The sequence below is a fragment of the Acanthaster planci genome, linkage group LG08, assembly GCF_054643075.1.
Source record: "Acanthaster planci isolate LZ-2023a linkage group LG08, COTS_SCS, whole genome shotgun sequence".
NCBI classification, from domain to species: domain Eukaryota; kingdom Metazoa; phylum Echinodermata; class Asteroidea; order Valvatida; family Acanthasteridae; genus Acanthaster; species Acanthaster planci.
The window spans coordinates 1,660,504-1,680,413 of record NC_141784.1 but is presented as its reverse complement, the minus strand read 5'-3'; the positions used below and the strand labels follow the sequence as shown (position 1 = coordinate 1,680,413).

The following is a 19,910-nucleotide window of genomic DNA, read 5'->3' as shown; positions in this document are numbered from 1 at the left end:
GATGCTGAAGTTCATCAATGTTGTCTATGACTGTTGATTTCTTAGTCTAGTCTGCGACCTCAACGAGGGTCGCCTCTTGCAACAATAAAACCAAAGCGGCTATTAACGTTAAATTCTGCAGTTTTACTACGAACCCAACCATTTCGACGATATGATCATGGAAAAAATCCCCGAGGAACACCCGTTAAAAGAAATGCTTAATATCAAAACTAAGTGTTTATTTATTCATTTCGAAAATCAAATTCATAATCCAACACCGATTCAGCAAATACAATGAAAACCCTTTAAATATACTTGACTTCTTTTTAACTTAAAGCAACATTCCCATTTATAATATCTTTGAAATAAGCTTAATAAATTATTAAACATAATGTATTTGTTTCGTGAAGCAATTACGTTTATGCAGTAAAAAGTTATATTTGATCGTTATTCCTTTTCATAAATTCTGATTCATTTATGATACTATACATGATATGCACTAAAGCCAAGTTTCTTTTGTTTGAAGGGAAAAAAAGACAGCTGCCGATCGAAAACATCACAAAGATCCTCTTTCTATATACAAGTCGAGCTCACAATTCTGAAAATAACAAACAGCAGGAGGCGCCGTGTATCGTACCAAAGACCATCTATGATTCACCTGTACAAATAATCCTTCAGTTTACACCTGGAGTTGCTATCGCTAACTAGCAGCAACACTGTTGTGCCTAATTAATTTTACACAAAACCTATTCCACTTTAGAGCCAAAGTGGGTCAGTATCTGCCTCCCCCATACACTTTCTGGGACATCGTTGCAATGCAGTTTTATTGTGCCGAGCACTCGGAAACTTTTCTTTGCTGATCTTTTGCGGTCATTTGATACCTTTTTATAAATGTCGAACAAACTGTCCTTTCAAATACCCGTTTTTCGGAAACATTATCCCAGATGTCGTTTCCATTCGCATGATCTCAATGAACATTAGTTTGACATGCGCAAAACTGTAAACTTCATTAAACCTAATGTCTGATTGAATTGCAACCTTAGAGTTGTACTCGTATCAGTAATAGATTTCAATGTCTGTCAAGTCTCAAACAAACTAGGGGAAAGCTGCAGTCTTCGGTGTCCCCCCCCCCCGGCCCCGATGGAGAAGGTCCGAAAAACTGGCTCTTTTGGGGTTAAAATCTTAGAAGTTTTCAAACGATTATGCAAGTGTTTCAAGGGATGTTTAGGGAAGTTTCAAGGCCCGCGTTTGGGAGTTCGGGTTCATGAAGGCATTGTCAGGACGGCATTTTTAAGAACCTGGTAGAAAGACAGACTGCAAAAGAATATATGAAAATGACCTGAGCACTAAGTTTCATAAAAACCGCTTGAATAGACAGTTGTTAAAAATATCTCCAACAACTTACTCCCAATTTTGAAAGAAAATTGCAGATATAATTTAGATTTTAAATCAATATGTCTTGATTAAAAGCAGAATTAGTGTCACAATTCTATGCATTATTAAAGATTTTCAAAGTTTTTTGTTAAAGAATATATGGAATAATTCGCCATGGGTTATTTTATCATACTCTCCATCTGTCTGCTCTAAACCCTGCCGACCGCTATAAATGTACTACATTGCAATTTAAAAGACTTTTTAATGTTATGGTAATATGCTGAGAATGTAAATAAACGTACAAACTTTGGAGACTTTGGATTATCCTGACTCCAATTTGTTTAACTCTTTTATGACAACAAGCCTAATAAATAACATTTAATCAAATATAATTTCACAGAGATATATGTGCAAGTCATATAATTCGCCATAAAATAATCAAAATAACAATACAAACATATTTAAAAATCGATAAAACATTTATCAAACGTCAGCAATTTTTATAGGTTACGTGTGGCAGGTGCAAATTTAAAGTTTAAGAATGTAAAAATATACCAGGAATGACATTAACAGGGTACTTAGCTAAACTGTGCAAACTTAACTAATCTAAATTAAACCTTAATCTTGCAACATCACACCTTCTTGTAAGACTACCAAAACAAAGGTGAGAGAATTCAATTACAATTAAAACCACAACTTTTCTGAAGTCACAGGTGGAAAGGCTTGCAGTAGCACCGTGCGAAGGAATATATCTCTTATGAGTATGCGTGGTTCGGAAAAGAACCGGGAGTACAACACACAGGCTAACACACACAGATCCGAAGAAAGGGGACCCGGCCCAACAAAGGAGAAAATTCTATCAGTTTTGAAAAATGAATGACAAAAAAGGTGACTTTGAGTGACGTTCACATCCCTTCCTCCAAAGAGTGTGTAAAGAGTCACAAAATGTCTCTCATCCCCACGAAAGACCACAAAAAGCTACATAAAAAAATTTAGATTTTTTTGGCCCCCTTGTAACAATCCCCCCTCTAACAAAATTCTTCTGGATTCACCCTCGGTGATCAACACAAAACTGCAATTTCCACCTTTTTCCAACAAATGAGTTTCACCTGCTGAAGGATTGCGGACTGTTACTGTCATTCAACATAACTGCTAACACTTTAAGTCGCATTGTAAGCCTGTCTACAATGCTCTCATGGCATGTGCATCCAAAGTTTGAAGAAATATTAAGCTAGGCTAATGTCAGATTTTACCCACAAATGTGCATTGGCCTAAATTAGCAGTAACATTTATAATTTTTATGTACTGACAGGTGCGTAGGATTCTTTAACACTGAGACAAATCCTACTTTTGCACCAATGCCAGCTACAGGCTCCCACTCACAGGTAGATAAAAATGTGAATATGATATGGAAAGAGCACACCCTGTACTCCTGTGTTAATGTGTAACGCATCATCAAGACCATGACAACCGACCAACGAGCCCCAAGCTGGACCAAGAGAGGGCGCAATTTTCCAAGCAACAGCAGCTCCTCTGGTTGGGCCTGCACTTTGCTGGTTCACAAACGACTGTGAAATGCACGCGTTACAGTTGCGTCGCTACTGACAAAATGAAGACTGCCCAGCAACATGGCTCTTTTCAACCAATGAGGGGAGGCTTTCTGCTCCAGGCAGATTATATCCTAGTCTGTTTACCGAAGTCACGAAAGGTGAACCCTGCATTCATTAATTACACCCTACTATAAATTAATATTATGCTACCTGCATTGAAGAGAAACACAGTCACGAGAAGAACGAATGTTGAAAGGACATACCCTACCATACAGGTTGTTCAGAGAGCATTTCAGAATTGAAGAAAGATACAAACAAATCCAAAGAAAGGAAATAGCCCCATCTGCATAATAAATTCGCCTGTGGTAACCTCTAGAAATGTACCACACCTGTTGCCATTACATCCACCCGATGGTAGCCGGCACCAGGAAATGGTTCCTAGGAAAGAATCTCAGGGGAGACTGCCAGAAGACTGGCAGTTAAAAATGGAACAAAATATACCTGTATGCGCGCAATTTACATACAATGTGTAACATAACGGAGTGTTGAAATTATCTAATTACAGCCCTGGTGTCAGTCTGTGTCAATGACTGCCCAATCCACAGCTCTGGGCAAAAATTACAACAGAGGCATACTATGTACGTGAAAAAAGAGGTCAGGAACAAGTTTATGCTTGTGCTCTTCAGAGGAAAAGAACGTCTACTTACTACAGCAAAAAGTTCTGGGAAGCATTTTGTGAATTAATCAGCAAAGAATGTTGGCCTTACGTGCGCATGTGAATTCTCAATAACTACCGACGGACAATATGCTTAGGTGACAGAGAGTAGTGATGCAATCGCGCATGTTACATGTAATTGCGTGGTTAATCGACAATGCGTTGTTGAGGTTTTTTTTCTTGCCGGCACACCACAAGGCAAAACAGCATCAAGTCATCAAACGCTGCATGTGGGAGGTCACGTCACCAGGACGCACAATACTGCAAATTACGATCGTCACCCAAGAAGCCACAAAATTGGTTCCAACTGCCAGCTTATGTGTTGCACAGCACTCTTACAGAGTCAGTCCAAAGAACAAAACGTAGTCCAAACACTAGCTTTTGCATACTTTCTGGTGATCAGCGGTCTTGAAACTAATCATAATACTGTTGACACGAAAGCAGTTTTCGTAACTTCCAAAGTCCAAACATATCGGTAATAAGAAGCCGTGGTGGATTAAGTACCTTGCTCGTCTGCATTCACACTGCACTCTTCCTCTTCGTCTTGTTTCAAGCGGTTGTAGCGCTCTTGGTACAGCAATAGCATGAATACAGGAGTGGCTGCGGCTACCAACACGACCCAGCTCATCCAGTCTACGCCTAACCAAACCAATAAAACCACGTCATGACTTTGCAATTTTTCTAACAGCAAAGTGGAAAATGCATCTTTACATTTCAGGGAGAGCTTTTCTTTCAGTTTCAATATTTGTTTGGCTATTTGGAAAAGTATTTAGATGCCTAGTTGTTTTTTTTTTGTGATGATGTGAATTTCAATTATCATGAGAAAAACAGTAATGTCATTCAAGGGAAACTGCTGGAATTGTTAACATTTTTCTGTCTCGCAGATTTTTTGGGTTGATTTATTGTTGCATCTCCGAGCTTTTGCGTTAGGGGAATGGATGCTTTTTCCCCCCCAAAAAAAATTGTCAAATGATGTTTCATCAGCAAAAGAAGGTAGCAGTACTGTTTCTAACATATTAGCACTTTTGATTTGACAACAACCCCTCTCAGAAAATGTTATCATGCTTGGGGGGGTATGAAACCTAGCTGGATGCCCCATTGCCTATCCCGAGTCTAAAAAAGATGATAATGAGCGGGACATCTGAGCAAGTGATGGAGCTGTTCCAATCCTACCTATTCCTGGGATGAGTGGAGGCAGGAGGAACAACAGGCCAACAATGTTATTCATCAGCGTCAGTGCCATTGTCGTTATGCCCTCCGCGATGGGGTACGTCCCCTCCACGGTGATCTCGTAGTAGATGGGAACGGTCGCAGATATGAAGAAACCCAGGGAGATGCAGGAAATGTAGAGATATTCTGCAGAGGAAAATGGAATGAAACAAATGAGGTTAATCGAAATGATCCACTGAAAATACGTCTCTGATTTATTAAATCTGAATTCCATTTTTCATCAGCTAAAAATACATGTTGGGCTTTTATGCTAATGAGTTTGTCCATATTCATGAGCAATACTGTGATGTCATCCTGAGAGGACTGCTATCCGGTTCGTAAGTGTGACGTCACTTCAGTTTAAACTACGCCCACTGCACAAGTGCACTGCACACAGGGTTACGTGCATTGATCGCCGTTTACATGGAACAATGGAACCGGAAGTTAACGTACACCTTCAGCGATTGTCCAAAGAGATCCTGCAAATCGTGGCGCGTTTGCCTTTGTGACGAAGTCACTTACGAACCAGATGATACATAAACGTTGATATATGCAAAAAAGAAAGAAAAATGTTCATATTCTGCCAGCTTATATTTCCTTTTCTTTGAAGATCCACTGTTGCGTAATCACATGACAATGAACTAATTAGCAACCAATTCTCAGAGGTGCTTTCAATGAGCAACTTGTGGTTCACAATTTGAAAAGAAAAACCTAAAAAATGGACAGAACTTTCCCTAACTGATATCACAGAAACAACTCCCTCAGTTGTCTGGAAAACACTGACAATGTTCGATTGTTTAAGACAGGCACTTTTGAATACATCTCACCCATCAGGGATGTCAAAAACATGTTTCATTCAAAGAGAACAAGGGGTGTATAAAGTTGAGCAAAAAGCCCATGGAGGAAAAATTCCTCACAACGATCTTTTCAAGTGCACATTTACCTATGTGAAAGGGAATAAATTTCATTGCCAGCAGCAAGCACCACAGACTAGAGCCAGTTGCCAAAACCGCCAGTGCGAGTAGAACACGCTTCATGAAACCGCTAAATCGATCAACAAACCTAGCAAAAAATAAAATATTTTTGATAATTACAATCAATTTTAATGACTTTCTGCTTGGATTGAAATAATGAATGTACTATTGCATTTTCATTGATTTTCAAACTGATGGAAAAGACAAAAACAAGTCTTGCCCTAATCTATGAGGTGAAACAGAGCAGTAAGTAGTTTTTTGATTGTTGGGAATATTTCAAAACCACAGAAACACCAAAATACTTACCACATCCCAGTCCATACATTCTATTGAATTCTAAAGTTTTCAATAAAGTTCTATGCCGACTGATGCATGAATTATGGGAAGACTAGATGCTTAAATGTCTAGACAACATGAAAAGTTTTGCTTCATGTTTTCAATGACTGAATGTGCCTAAATTCTTTACTGAAATGTAAATATGTGCACCATTGGATAATCCCACGGTCCACCTGCTGATACCTCACAAATCGTTCATTAACTCTTACCTTGCAAAGAACAAGCCTCCGAGACATCCAGCGATGTTGGCATAGAAACCAATCCATCCAACTGTGTCCTACAGGTATGTGCAAAAACAAGACTTACCCAGTGGAAGTCGTTCAAATATACTGCCAATTATTCACCCTCATAATGTTCCTTATTAGCTAAGGTGTCAGAGTCAAACAATACATGTAACTAAATGAAGTCTTTCCATCCAATGCACATTTAGACAAGGGAAAATGGGTTACATAGTATTAATATTCATTTGAGAAATGTGGTCACAAAAGCATTTTCTCCGACAAATTCTGCTTAGAATTTCACCTGATCTGTAACGACCAACATGTACATGCATTGCTAAATGGAGAAATAAACAGTTAATCCGATAAGCATGATCCTGTTCTACGTACCTGATCAACACTGTCAGTGTGCTGAAACAGCGTATCAAGCTGCGTACTCCACGATCCATACACACCTACGCTGATGCTATAGGCAAGGCTGATCAGCCAGAACTGAGGATTTCTGCCAATCCAAATAAGAAATAGGCCACAATATGCTGCCAAACACAATGTACAATGTACTGGGATGCAACCTGAGGCCATTCAAGAGGGCGATAGGGAGAGTGACTTGATGAACCCATGGCCTACAGGTTTCCTAACCACTCAACAACTGTATAGAGTAGTTATTTTTTGTTCCTTTACAAAATGGACTAGGAGGGAGGGTTTATAGCATGTGTACACTTTCAGAAACTTAGAAGGTCAATCAACCTGCATCCTTCTCTTGTATGAGGGGCAGAGTAAAGACTAAGTGTCTTGTATGCTCGTCAAACGGAGACAAAATGGATGACACCTAAGTTCAGCCAGCTGATTAGGACATTGTTTCAGGACCATCATATAGAACCCCTGGCATCCATTCTCCAAAGCAGACGGCCATCTGCTGAAGAGCAAAGCATCCTTGTGCAAGTGCAGCATATCCTGGGAAAAGTGGTTCATGCAAGCCATCCGAAATAATGTCATAAAGAAAGTTCACATCGGTTTGAATAACACCACAGTGCTTGGTCTCACCACTGGGGCTTACTTTGCCAAATTAAGAGCTCCTCTTTTGAAGCTCTCTCTGGACGTCGCGGCCGAAGTACTGGGTGGGGTGGGTGGTCTGGCCGGATAGTAGACCAGGGTACAGAATGCTAAGATGGCTCCTATGCCACACTCTGAAAAGAAAGAAAAAACACAGGTAGACTCAGAATGCCAAAAATTTAGAAACAGATGTTAGTTTAGAGGAATTCTTCTCATGAAAAATTCGGCTTCCTATGCATTCTTAATGCTTGGAATGTGTAATTGAATCATCCAACTATTTTGGAGATTTAAATTATGACTGGGGTTGACAGGCTTAATGTGCGACACAGTGCTTTCAATAGCAAACTTTTGGTCTTGGAATCAATCCTTCTGCCCTGTATTCTAATTTATGATGTAAGCACCTTGTCCCCCTTTACAACACAAGCTGCAGGTATTTTCTGCCAAAGTGAGCATTTAAGCCATTACGGGCAACTTACTAGCAAAAGACAAAAGTAAATGCGACATATTACAGTCATTTGCAAAAGTTAAAGACCACCCATACAAAGTACATTGACCTGAAGAAATACAAAACCCTAACCAATCAATCAGGTCAACTTATGTCTATTTTAAATGTTTAACCTTAGCATCTTGGTTAAACAGCTATTGGACTACATTTCCACGATTTGAAATGTGAACAGTCTAATATTTAGTATGCCCTCTTTTATTTCTGATTACTGAGACTGGCTTTTTTATGCTGCCTTACAGATAAAATGTCGTTCAAGACCTGCCTTTGCAAACAATTTCATTCAAATGGGTATACAGCACTACACTGATGTTATGCACCACTATAAAAACATGCTAAGTAATCATTCAATGAGACAATGTAATGCAGGCCCAGTGACAGAAACACCAAAAAAATTCCAGGTGGTCTTAAACTTTTGCAAATGACTGTACAGTCAAGAGTTAACGGCAGCGTATGTAGTGAGCATTTTTAAAAACAGCAATGTATAAATAAGCCATTTGTGAGTTAAATTTGAATAAAATCTGGTGCACTGAGTTATCTGACTGCACATTAACCAATTTGAATTCCCCCAGACAAAAGACACTGTTGCTATACCTCGTGATTCGGGGCAAGCTTTCGCATAGCGACCACCATCTCTGGAACGGACTGGTTCCTTTGTGCCCTTCTTAACCATTGACAACAGTGTATTGTTGCAAGGCATCTCTTATGTAACTAAGCAAAAGCTTGCCCTGAATCACGAGGTATAGCAACAGTGGTTTTAGTAAGGAGAATTCAAGTTGTTATGTTCACGTGAATTTAAAGAACTCAGTGTACCAAATTTGGGTCAAAGTTAACTCGCAAAAGGCTTATGGTGAGTAGCGGCTTAGCGCTGTTTCCGTATCACTCACAACTAGAGGCTAGTGAAGGAATACTCTGCCAAGAATGAGATTGTCAGTCCTTACTAACGCTCCTTACTAGTATGCATCCCCAGGAATGCAGATGCTGCTATCTCTTTGGAACATTTCAAATACTCAGTTTTTTCATGTTTGCTTAGTACTACTCACCGATGTACATGAGAAGCATGATCTGGTTGAAGTGGTGTTTTCGGATCTCTGGAGTGATGGACATCTCGACGTCATACCAATGGTCACTCTCGTTATTGGGGACAACACTAATGACAAACAGATTATCAACCGGATATGAAAATGTCCAGTAACATCAGATACACATCATGGAGAAAAAAATCACTCGCTGAAAAATTTAGGATGACATTCTTGTTCGTCGTCGTACTTTTTTAGAAGAAAACAACGAAAAGTCAGAAAAAAATGGATAAAATTCAAAGTAAATTCAAAGATGGTGTACAGTATCTTTCAGTGTGTAATTACATGCATGCAGAGTAAACAGAAGAAAATCAACAGGTCAGGTTGAAATGCCTGTAATGAGGAATCCATGTCTACATGTATTCACAGAAGCTGTGACAAAAGCAGCAACCTGAGGCTGGTCCCTTTCCAACTTCAGGATGAACTTCAGATGACAATGCGTCTCCTTTTTAAACATAAAAATGACGGATTTTGCTGGCACGCAGAACGTAACTTTTTAATGACCACACGCATTTTTTCCACTGAGAGTGTTCCAAAAACAGATTTCAGTTTTCTTGCGTTTAAGAGGAGAGGAGTGAAGATTCACATCATGGACCATTTGAGAATACGAACATACACGAACTTGTAACTTCAAATATAGGGAATTAAGAAATTACTTTCTCTTACTTGGTCCCATTGGCTGTTACAATGTCAGTCACAATTTGCGGCCCAATCAGAAAGGAGCACGCAAAGCCCAGGTAGATGAAGGCCGTGGGCACCGCCGTGGCCGTCGTCCGTTGGTGAGGGGGAAACCAAGCCGCGGACAGGATGGTCGGAGCACCATTCAAGACAGGGCTAGCGAAGCCTATCAAGATCTGACCCACATTTACTGTCCTGCAGACGCAATGTTAAAATCTCATTCAACCACTATTTTCTTCCCAAACGGTGTACACCCTCAGGCTTCTGCTTACTCCATTTAGCGATGTTTCTTCATCATATATACTAACAAAACCAGGCATAAATAAGAGCCATTATGCCTCAGACAGGCTCTAAAACAAACTTTCCCCAACTCTGGCTGATTAGACGGTTTTCATATGGTTTTCTCTACAGCAGATCTCACCATTTCGTGTTTGTTATGCCCACAGGAAAGCATCGGACACCGAGACCAATGAAGAGCAGAAGTGAAGAGATTACAACTGAGACTCTTAAACCTAAAGAGAATAAATACAATACTTGAGGAAAGACATGAAATTGGACAAGAAAGGTGGTTGATGGGACCTCTCCACAAAAGCAAACCAGGCAAGTTTTACTCTTTAGCCTCATATACTCATATACACATATAGTTAACTATATAGACGTTGAATGTTAATACCATGGTTACAGAGTAGAAGATAAATTAAGTTTTACAATAGTTTGCCTTAGAATGTACAATGTCAAGCAGAAAGATAAAGCACACGTTAAAGAACATGACATTGCTGTTTTGAATGTTGATAGCACTAGGGAGGAAATGAACCAATAAAATTCACCTTTTGTGTCTAGAATCCAGGAAAAGAACAGCCCAGAAATAACGTAGGTTATCGGGCCCCAGTTGGTCAACAGAGCAATGTCACCATCTGTCCAGTTGAGCACCAACTTACCTGAAAACAAAGCAGAATAAACATGAAGGCAAAACTGTCAATCTCCAATCTTTAAAAAAATGGAATGACAAAGGCAATGTGCACAGAAATTTATGCTACATGTGATTTCCGCTTCGTTTCCCAAGCTCATTCCGTTAAACTCTCTCAGAATCAACTTCACAGACTGCAGTTCTATTTTCTGATTAGTCAAATGCACTGCCCTTAGCCTTCCTCAAGCCTCCTTGCATAACATGGAGGATTTCAAAGGATCGGGGCCACATTGAAAGATGGTGCAGCTGATGTTGAAGGACACACCGTGTCAAGGTACTTGGCCAGACACTGTGTTGTTCATACTCAGATACATAAATTAAGACCCAGACAGAACTCAAAATCGAGTCCAACACTGCTCCTAAATGTAGATATAACATGTTCTGTCATAACATAAGAGCATAACAAAATGCAAGAGAACTGTGAAGGATTTAGGCAGTGGTCACCCCTCCAAGGAACATATGGATTAACAAAAATTGAGTATTTTGGAGGACAAAAGTTGAATCCAATTTTTACAGAGAGGCAGCATGAGGATTTTGCAGGACTGAGGTATTAAAACCTCGTGCAAATTCAAAAAGTGGGTAAGCAATCACAATGAAAACACACGTTTTGAAGGGAAAAAACTACAAGGAACTGACATTCTAGAAGCATCAAATGAGACATACATTGAAATGTTCAGATGAAGACAGTCGTGGTGAGAAGCCAAAGTCTCAGTGACACTGCTGATTACAGGTTGGTGTGCATCATAACTTTTGACACGATACTGCCTTCTCTGGTAAAACAAGACGATCTGTCATGTCTGTGGACTCACTTGTATCGGCTATTGGCCCCCACGTGTTCCAGCCGACACACTGGACCAGATTCAGGAGGGCAAATACAGCTAGGATGTACCAACGCCTTGCGTAGGTCTTGTGGTCTACCTTGGAAGCACCTTCATTTGAAGAAAAGATGCATAAAATGTTCATTCTTTAAACATGTTTGATATCACCGTGCTATTTATCCTTTGTGACTGAGCTACAAGTGATTGCCTGTAACTTTGGTACAGACTGGATTGACAACTTGGGGAAGGTATTTATTCCACAATGAACCTGTCCCAGGAAACTTATTATTTTCTGCCCAAAATACTGACTTTTAAAATTACAAGATACATGTACAGTTCCACAACCAGGGTCCTTTTTGGAGTTATTGCTGAAACTCAGTGGTCATTTGCTCATGCTTTGTGCAACACTTCTGTGACATCATTTGAACCAGGAAGTGTAGTGCAAATGAATGAAGCACACGTGCATGTGGGTTCTCATGCTAATGCCTATTCTACACATAATTGTATGCATATTCACTTCAGTATTCTATACTAGTCTGTAGCTTTTTACACTCTGAGACAATGTCGCGGAGTGCAACACCCAGCCGTACCACATGGACCCTAAAGGGGTCCAGCCCCTGAACTGTTATGCACCTGTGGTTAAGAGTCTCTACGTGTTAACAAACACATTGGGAAATCACTCAAGGGTTGGGACAAATTTACATGCAGAGGTCATCCACTACTACATACAGACATTGCTGCAGCCACACAGAAAATGTCTACTTGTTTACATGCTATCCAGTGACGGGAGGTCAATAACCTGACAAACTGCAGGAGTGCTTGTACATGTACGGTAGGTAGGCTGTACCCAAGGGCAGATCCTGAACCCAATTTTTTTTGTGGGGAGGGCCAAACTTGTTTTGGGGGCAGGGGTCCAAAATATTTGGAATATTTTTTATGTAACCCACTTATGGCCTTTCTGAGGAATGAGGCTGCATTTTACATCCTCTAAAATAGGCCAATTTTGGGGTGCATGGCCCCCCATTGACCCCCTTTGTCTCAAGGATCTGCCCTTGGATATAGCCATGACAAGGGCAAACATAAGTGCTCAAAGGCCCACCTGAACTTTGCAATGAGATATACGCCCCATTCCCAGGATTAATGCCATCCTCCAGTGGGGTTGACCCAAGCAATAAATCCTGATCTGAGTCCTGCTTGAAGGAGATCTCCTGCTCTCCAGAATCTTGCATCATGATGAACTGAGGGTGAAGGATGTGATGCTATGGCAACAGTGGTAATTGTTGGCATCCTTTCTTCTTCTGCCTGACTAAAGCTGAGAAGAAACAAAAATGGCCTATGTTATCAAGGGTAGTGAGAGAAACAAAGCTTTGAAAATGAACTGTATATCGACTGGGCTGCAGTTACACATCACAATTTTTTAATGTGGTACTGTCAATCATTTGTAATTATTGGAGTATACGACCCACGACCCCCCTCAACCCACGACCCCCTCAACTTACCTGTACATTGAAATCCTTCAAAACACAGATTAATGGGTGCCTAAACTCATGGAATGTGTGCTTTATCAAACAGAGAGCTCTAGGAACAGTGTTACACAACATTTCCCCAGTTTGAGAAACATCAATGTTATTAAAAAGGGAGGCATGCACGCTGATCACGGCTACGCACTTACGTGCGCGGCTCGCGCATCTTTAATGTATCAATGAATGTGCTTCTGACGAATCAGTCTGTTTTGGTCTTGGCCCAAATACAAATGGTGGCCATGTGGTGTCTAGGAGGTGGGTTAGAGGTAATTATTATAAAACGTGCGTATCTGCATGTGTGCACATGCGTATTTTTCATAGGAAGGTTGGGGGCAATTATCATAAATGGCATGGACGAAGTTTTACAAGTATAAAATACAACAAAATTACTTTCTCTCTCGGGTTGCTCATACAGAAGAGCACTGGACTTATTAGCAGTTAGGCGCAAATTGGAGTCTACGTGAATTCAGTTATGATTTTTTTTTGGAGGGTTGGGGGAATTAGTTGAAGGATACAGGAAAGTAAAGCCCGACATTTACCTTCCAACTTTATTTTCTTTACTGAATGAGTTTCCATGAAATTAATCGAGCTAACAGCTAACCACGCCCTATTTGACAATTGCCCTTATCCCTCCTACTAAAGTTTATGTGACCGCGTTCAAACACTGTCTATTCCCAGAACTGTGAGCATGGCAGACGTCGGACTGCGTTCAAAACAGTGTCTATCCCCAGAACTGTGAGCATGGCAGACGTCGGACTGCGTTCAAACACTGTCTATCCCCAGAACTGTGAGCATGGCAGACGTCGGACTGCGTTCAAACACTGTCTATCCCCAGAACTGTGAGCATGGCAGACGTCGGACTGCATTCAAACACTGTCTATCCCCAGAACTGTGAGCATGGCAGACGTCGGACTGCGTTCAAACACTGTCTATCCCCAGAACTGTGAGCATGGCAGACGTCGGACTGCGTTCAAAACACTGTCTATCCCAAGAACTGTGAGCATGGCAGACGTCGGACTGCGTTCAAACACTGTCTATCCCCAGAACTGTGAGCATGGCAGACGTCGGACTGCGTTCAAAACACTGTCTATCCCCAGAACTGTGAGCATGGCAGACGTCGGACTGCGTTCAAACACTGTCTATCCCCAGAACTGTGAGCATGGCAGACGTCGGACTGCGTTCAAACACTGTCTATCCCCAGAACTGTGAGCATGGCAGACGTCGGACTGCGTTCAAACACTGTCTATCCCCAGAACTGTGAGCATGGCAGACGTCGGACTGCGTTCAAAACAGTGTTTATCCCCAGAACTGTGAGCATGGCAGACGTCGGACTGCGTTCAAACACTGTCTATCCCCAGAACTGTGAGCATGGCAGACGTCGGACTGCATTCAAACAGTGTCTATCCCCAGAACTGTGAGCATGGCAGACGTCGGACTGCATTCAAACACTGTCTATCCCCAGAACTGTGAGCATGGCAGACGTCGGACTGCATTCAAACACTGTCTATCCCCAGAACTGTGAGCATGGCAGACGTCGGACTGCGTTCAAACACTGTCTATCCCCAGAACTGTGAGCATGGCAGACGTCGGACTGCGTTCAAACACTGTCTATCCCCAGAACTGTGAGCATGGCAGACGTCGGACTGCGTTCAAAACACTGTCTATCCCCAGAACTGTGAGCATGGCAGACGTCGGACTGCGTTCAAACACTGTCTATCCCTAGAACTGTGAGCATGGCAGACGTCGGACTGCGTTCAAACACTGTCTATCCCCAGAACTGTGAGCATGGCAGACGTCGGACTGCGTTCAAAACACTGTCTATCCCCAGAACTGTGAGCATGGCAGACGTCGGACTGCGTTCAAAACAGTGTCTACCCCAGAACTGTGAGCATGGCAGACGTCGGACTGCGTTCAAACACTGTCTATCCCCAGAACTGTGAGCATGGCAGACGTCGGACTGCGTTCAAACACTGTCTATCCCCAGAACTGTGAGCATGGCAGACGTCGGACTGCATTCAAACACTGTCTATCCCCAGAACTGTGAGCATGGCAGACGTCGGACTGCGTTCAAAACACTGTCTATCCCCAGAACTGTGAGCATGGCAGACGTCGGACTGCATTCAAACACTGTCTATCCCCAGAACTGTGAGCATGGCAGACGTCGGACTGCGTTCAAACACTGTCTATCCCCAGAACTGTGAGCATGGCAGACGTCGGACTACGTTCAAAACAGTGTCTATCCCCAGAACTGTGAGCATGGCAGACGTCGGACTGCGTTCAAACACTGTCTATCCCCAGAACTGTGAGCATGGCAGACGTCGGACTGCGTTCAAACACTGTCTATCCCCAGAACTGTGAGCATGGCAGACGTCGGACTGCGTTCAAAACAGTGTCTATCCCCAGAACTGTGAGCATGGCAGACGTCGGACTGCGTTCAAACACTGTCTATCCCCAGAACTGTGAGCATGGCAGACGTCGGACTGCATTCAAACACTGTCTATCCCCAGAACTGTGAGCATGGCAGACGTCGGACTGCGTTCAAACACTGTCTATCCCCAGAACTGTGAGCATGGCAGACGTCGGACTGCGTTCAAACACTGTCTATCCCCAGAACTGTGAGCATGGCAGACGTCGGACTGCGTTCAAACACTGTCTATCCCCAGAACTGTGAGCATGGCAGACGTCGGACTGCGTTCAAACACTGTCTATCCCAAGAACTGTGAGCATGGCAGACGTCGGACTGCGTTCAAAACACTGTCTATCCCCAGAACTGTGAGCATGGCAGACGTCGGACTGCGTTCAAAACAGTGTCTATCCCCAGAACTGTGAGCATGGCAGACGTCGGACTGCGTTCAAACACTGTCTATCCCCAGAACTGTGAGCATGGCAGACGTCGGACTGCATTCAAACACTGTCTATCCCCAGAACTGTGAGCATGGCAGACGTCGGACTGCGTTCAAAACACTGTCTATCCCCAGAACTGTGAGCATGGCAGACGTCGGACTGCATTCAAACACTGTCTATCCCCAGAACTGTGAGCATGGCAGACGTCGGACTGCGTTCAAAACACTGTCTATCCCCAGAACTGTGAGCATGGCAGATGTCGGACTGCGTTCAAAACAGTGTCTATCCCCAGAACTGTGAGCATGGCAGACGTCGGACTGCGTTCAAACACTGTCTATCCCCAGAACTGTGAGCATGGCAGACGTCGGACTGCGTTCAAACACTGTCTATCCCCAGAACTGTGAGCATGGCAGACGTCGGACTGCGTTCAAACACTGTCTATCCCCAGAACTGTGAGCATGGCAGACGTCGGACTGCGTTCAAAACAGTGTCTATCCCCAGAACTGTGAGCATGGCAGACGTCGGACTGCGTTCAAAACACTGTCTATCCCCAGAACTTTGAGCATGGCAGACGTCGGACTGCGTTCAAACACTGTCTATCCCCAGAACTGTGAGCATGGCAGACGTCGGACCCCACAGTTCTGAGGATAGGCACTGTCATCTTCCTGCCCAAGAAATTCATTTGATTTATATGCTAGTGAACACAAGCTTTTTCACCTGAAGTACATGTAATTATTGCAATGGCCTAAAATCCCACTGCACACCCTTTTAAGTCGTTCCTAATAAATGAGGACGACATTTCAACAATTTGTTTCTATTTATTCAGGCATCCTCACTTTTGTGGAAGTTGTAACATATATGTACGTGTACATGACAGCAATGCGCGTACTGCTTGACACCCTGGACACAAACTGTGCTTGTATAGCTCTGGTCGCTGGCTAAATGCGCAAGTACCTGTGGGAAGAGTCCCGTTTTCGGACATGATCCCATTCGTGATCAGCAGCAAGTATAACATGAGCACAAGTGAAATTGTCAGTCAAAAGGTGTCGTGGGGTCGAGGGGGTAATGGGCTGAGGGGGCCACGGGGGTCGTGGGGATTGTTAGAACAATCATGGAGGAAGGAACATGGAACAATCCTGTCATGCCTGTAAATTGTACTGACCTAGCCCCAGACAGGGGGGCCAGTCTACTGGGATACGGAGGGAGTCCAGTGGACTGGCCCCCAATCTGGGGCTAGCACTGACCCAGCCATGCCACCCGTTGATCTACATGTACCTCCATGATTAAAGTTGAATTAAATCACTGAAGTAAACAATGCACAGAATCAAATATTTTTGATGGCAAGAGCCAATTTGGGCCGGGGTTACTCAAGGCATGGAAGAATAAAAACTACACTTTGGGCATAATGGGGTCAGATCAGATTATGCCTGAGCATGTCTAGCCCCTAGCGTTTGTTACCATTAGCACCCTGCTCCTATAATAAGGAAACAAGGTCTACATTTTCTTAGGTTGGTAGTGATATCCTCTTTCAAATCAGGAAGAAAAGAGGGAAGGGCTTTGGTTTTTGAGGGAAATTATGGGGTAAAACGGCTGCATAAAATGACGTGACAAAGAGCTGTGAACGAAGACGAATCCTCACATCATGTATTCTGGTTCCTTGACCGGGAACCATAAAAGTTTCTTGTTTGAAATACAGTATATCCACAATGGCTGGGTCGGGTAACCATACCAGACGTAAAACAAAATGGCCTAAAATAATTCTGGTTTTCCTGCTTAAATATTGTCCAAATTTACCAAAAACTAGAGCTACTAAGATTAAGAGGTGAATTCTCAAGGTCTGAAGGCCAGTTAGTTTGAGAAAGTGGACTTCGTTTTCCTTATTATAGGAACAGGGTGCTAGTAATGGTGATGAACGCCTACATCATTGCATTGTACATAATGTACATAACATGTACCGTTCATTAGTACTCACTATGTACACCTGGCATGCCTGGTAATGGTAAAGGCATGGGGGTGGGCATGTACTCACGAAGTTGTTCCAATTTGGCCGGACCTCGGACTCTCTCACAGCCTATACAGGACCATACATGTAAGTCGTGGCACAGTGCAGACAAACGCATTACGTAACATTAGGCCCTACATGATTTTTCGCAATCAAACATACTGATTAACCCACACGTACTGCACATGTATACCAGCTGCCCTGCGTACAGCAAGTACATGTACATGTACTGTGTAGCAGCAGCTCGCGCGCCGCCTGTGGATGGATTTTCTAAACAGCGCCCTCAGTGTTCCACACGTTGAATGCAGACACATACAGTGCGGTAATCGTGCTCTGTCGTCGACAAGTTGGTGCTGCAAGGAAATTCAACTAGGTGATCATTATGAAATTATACCCCTTTGTGATGTTGTTGGAGGTTGTGTAAGGAATTCACACAAAAACCCAGACGTGGTATTCTTCAAATTTCCTCGCGACAAAACATTGAACTGTGCGTGGACAGAGTTCGACAACACAACGAGGGCAGATTTCAAGCCTTTCCGGTGGTCGCCGATTTGCCCAAAGCACTTTTCGAATCCAGTGTCATTCAGCAGCGATCGATGAGGACAAATGTGGCTCCGTACCAACCAAAAAGGCTCCGTCAAGTTCCAACCTGACTGCAACTTATCCAAGACGCGCACGGAAGAGACAGGAGGATTTATCACTTTGTCACGTTGTTTCATGTTTGAATTTACGACGTAGGGACAACAGTTAGTATTATTGTGTGTCTCTCTCATCCAAACAATTTCTATAATGTCATCGATCAATTATTGATATTCATTCCACCAATAGTGTTCATTGTTATGTGAGCAATATTTTCAATCACAGTTTTTGAAGTAAGACCTCTTAGTGAATGTTGAGTAAATGGATTTGTCCAATAGTGTTTAGTGAGTACTACACTGAGTCGAACATCAAGGTCAAGGCTCTATGGGCGCTAGCACAGCTGTGAACTTGGAACTGCGTTAAGTGCAGTAAACGTATTTTTTTATTTTGCAATTTTTGATTGAATTGCACTTATTTTTTTATAGGGTCTAATGCAACTTTTAATATAACAACTGAAAATGCATCCCTGTTTCTCGTTACATCTCACGCCAGATTTTGATTTACTATTTTAAAGGGTATATTGATAACAGTTTGGTTTCATACTAATGTTTACAACACATTTTCATATTCTTGAGCAAAACTGTGATGTCACCCTGGGAAGAAAACTTCCATGTTTGTTTTATGCACAATAAATCTGGAATTTTTTTTAACCTATTCCTGGATTAAACTTTCTTTTCTTTGATGAGCGGTGTTTTACAAGTGTATGGTAATAAACTAATAACTGTTGAAATTTGTCAGGATTTTATCTGATTTAAGGATTCTTTATCAGACTTTTTCCTGATTTCAGGACTTTTTCAGGATGTGTGAAAGTTCATGTACGCGCGAGACGTCAATGATAGGCAGTAGGTATGCCCAACACAAGGCGCGCACCCCCCCATGTCGTAGTGTACTTCTTTTCACAAGTCGAGGTCTTCAGGCGTCCCCTGGTGATGTCTTCTGATCATTTTGACACCAATTTTGTAAAAATATTTCTTCCAAAATACCAACGGGAAGATTCCAGTGTCAACTGAATATAAACATAAAAGTTACGTAACCTTATAAAACTGAGGACTTATGTGGAATTCCTTTATTTGGATTAATGTCGAAACAAAACGGAGTACGTCTGTTGATATTGAAAATATACTTAAAATATACGCCTTTGTGACGAAGTCACGAACCGTCTCCCGGTCTCAGCCGTCCTTCTTACCAAATATGGTAAAATACGTCATGCCATCTCTGTCCGCAACAACGGGAAAGTCGGGGGGGGGACCGCTGAGACCGGGAAACAGCTGAGACCGCCTCATTGGATAGAACACATCTTCAGCAACACGCAAAATGTCGGTGCCTGTCAAAACCAATATCCGCATGGCAGACTCCTGCGAAGGGGGTTGGCAGACGGTAACAGAATATGAGGTCAATGACCTGGTGGAAGAATTTTTGGAAGACGAAAAGAGAATAAACCATGCCGAAT

At 42.4% G+C, this 19,910-nt stretch overlaps 1 protein-coding gene across 2 annotated transcripts; it reads right to left on the bottom strand.

Annotated features, from left to right (window-relative positions):
• Positions 1-184: 184 nt before the first annotated feature.
• Positions 185-18,033, bottom strand: LOC110976047 (solute carrier family 49 member 4 homolog). 2 transcript variants are annotated; one of them, XM_022228993.2, is made up of 13 exons: positions 17,792-18,033; positions 12,552-12,764; positions 11,444-11,563; positions 10,495-10,605; positions 10,089-10,179; positions 9,656-9,862; positions 8,954-9,060; positions 7,413-7,542; positions 6,746-6,857; positions 6,347-6,414; positions 5,771-5,889; positions 4,792-4,974; positions 185-4,257 (listed from the first exon to the last, which is right to left on the bottom strand). In XM_022228993.2, the coding sequence occupies exons 2-13, from the start codon at positions 12,682-12,684 to the stop codon at positions 4,115-4,117; spliced, it is 1,524 nt and encodes a 507-aa protein (XP_022084685.2). In that variant the 5' UTR covers positions 12,685-12,764; positions 17,792-18,033; the 3' UTR covers positions 185-4,114. The 2 variants fall into 2 exon arrangements, with proteins under 2 accessions (XP_022084685.2, XP_022084687.2); XM_022228995.2 differs by having other exon boundaries at positions 17,849-18,033.
• Positions 18,034-19,910: the final 1,877 nt, after the last annotated feature.

Excerpts from the sequence above, each read along its gene's own strand:
- LOC110976047 (XM_022228993.2), bottom strand. The coding sequence starts at position 12,684 with ATGATGCAAGATTCTGGAGAGCAGGAGATCTCCTTCAAGCAGGACTCA. Across the intron at positions 6,415-6,745 it reads ACACTGACAGTGTTGATCAG|GACACAGTTGGATGGATTGG; the intron begins GTACGTAGAACA and ends ACATACCTGTAG. Across the intron at positions 5,890-6,346 it reads GGAGGCTTGTTCTTTGCAAG|GTTTGTTGATCGATTTAGCG; the intron begins GTAAGAGTTAAT and ends ATTTTTTGCTAG.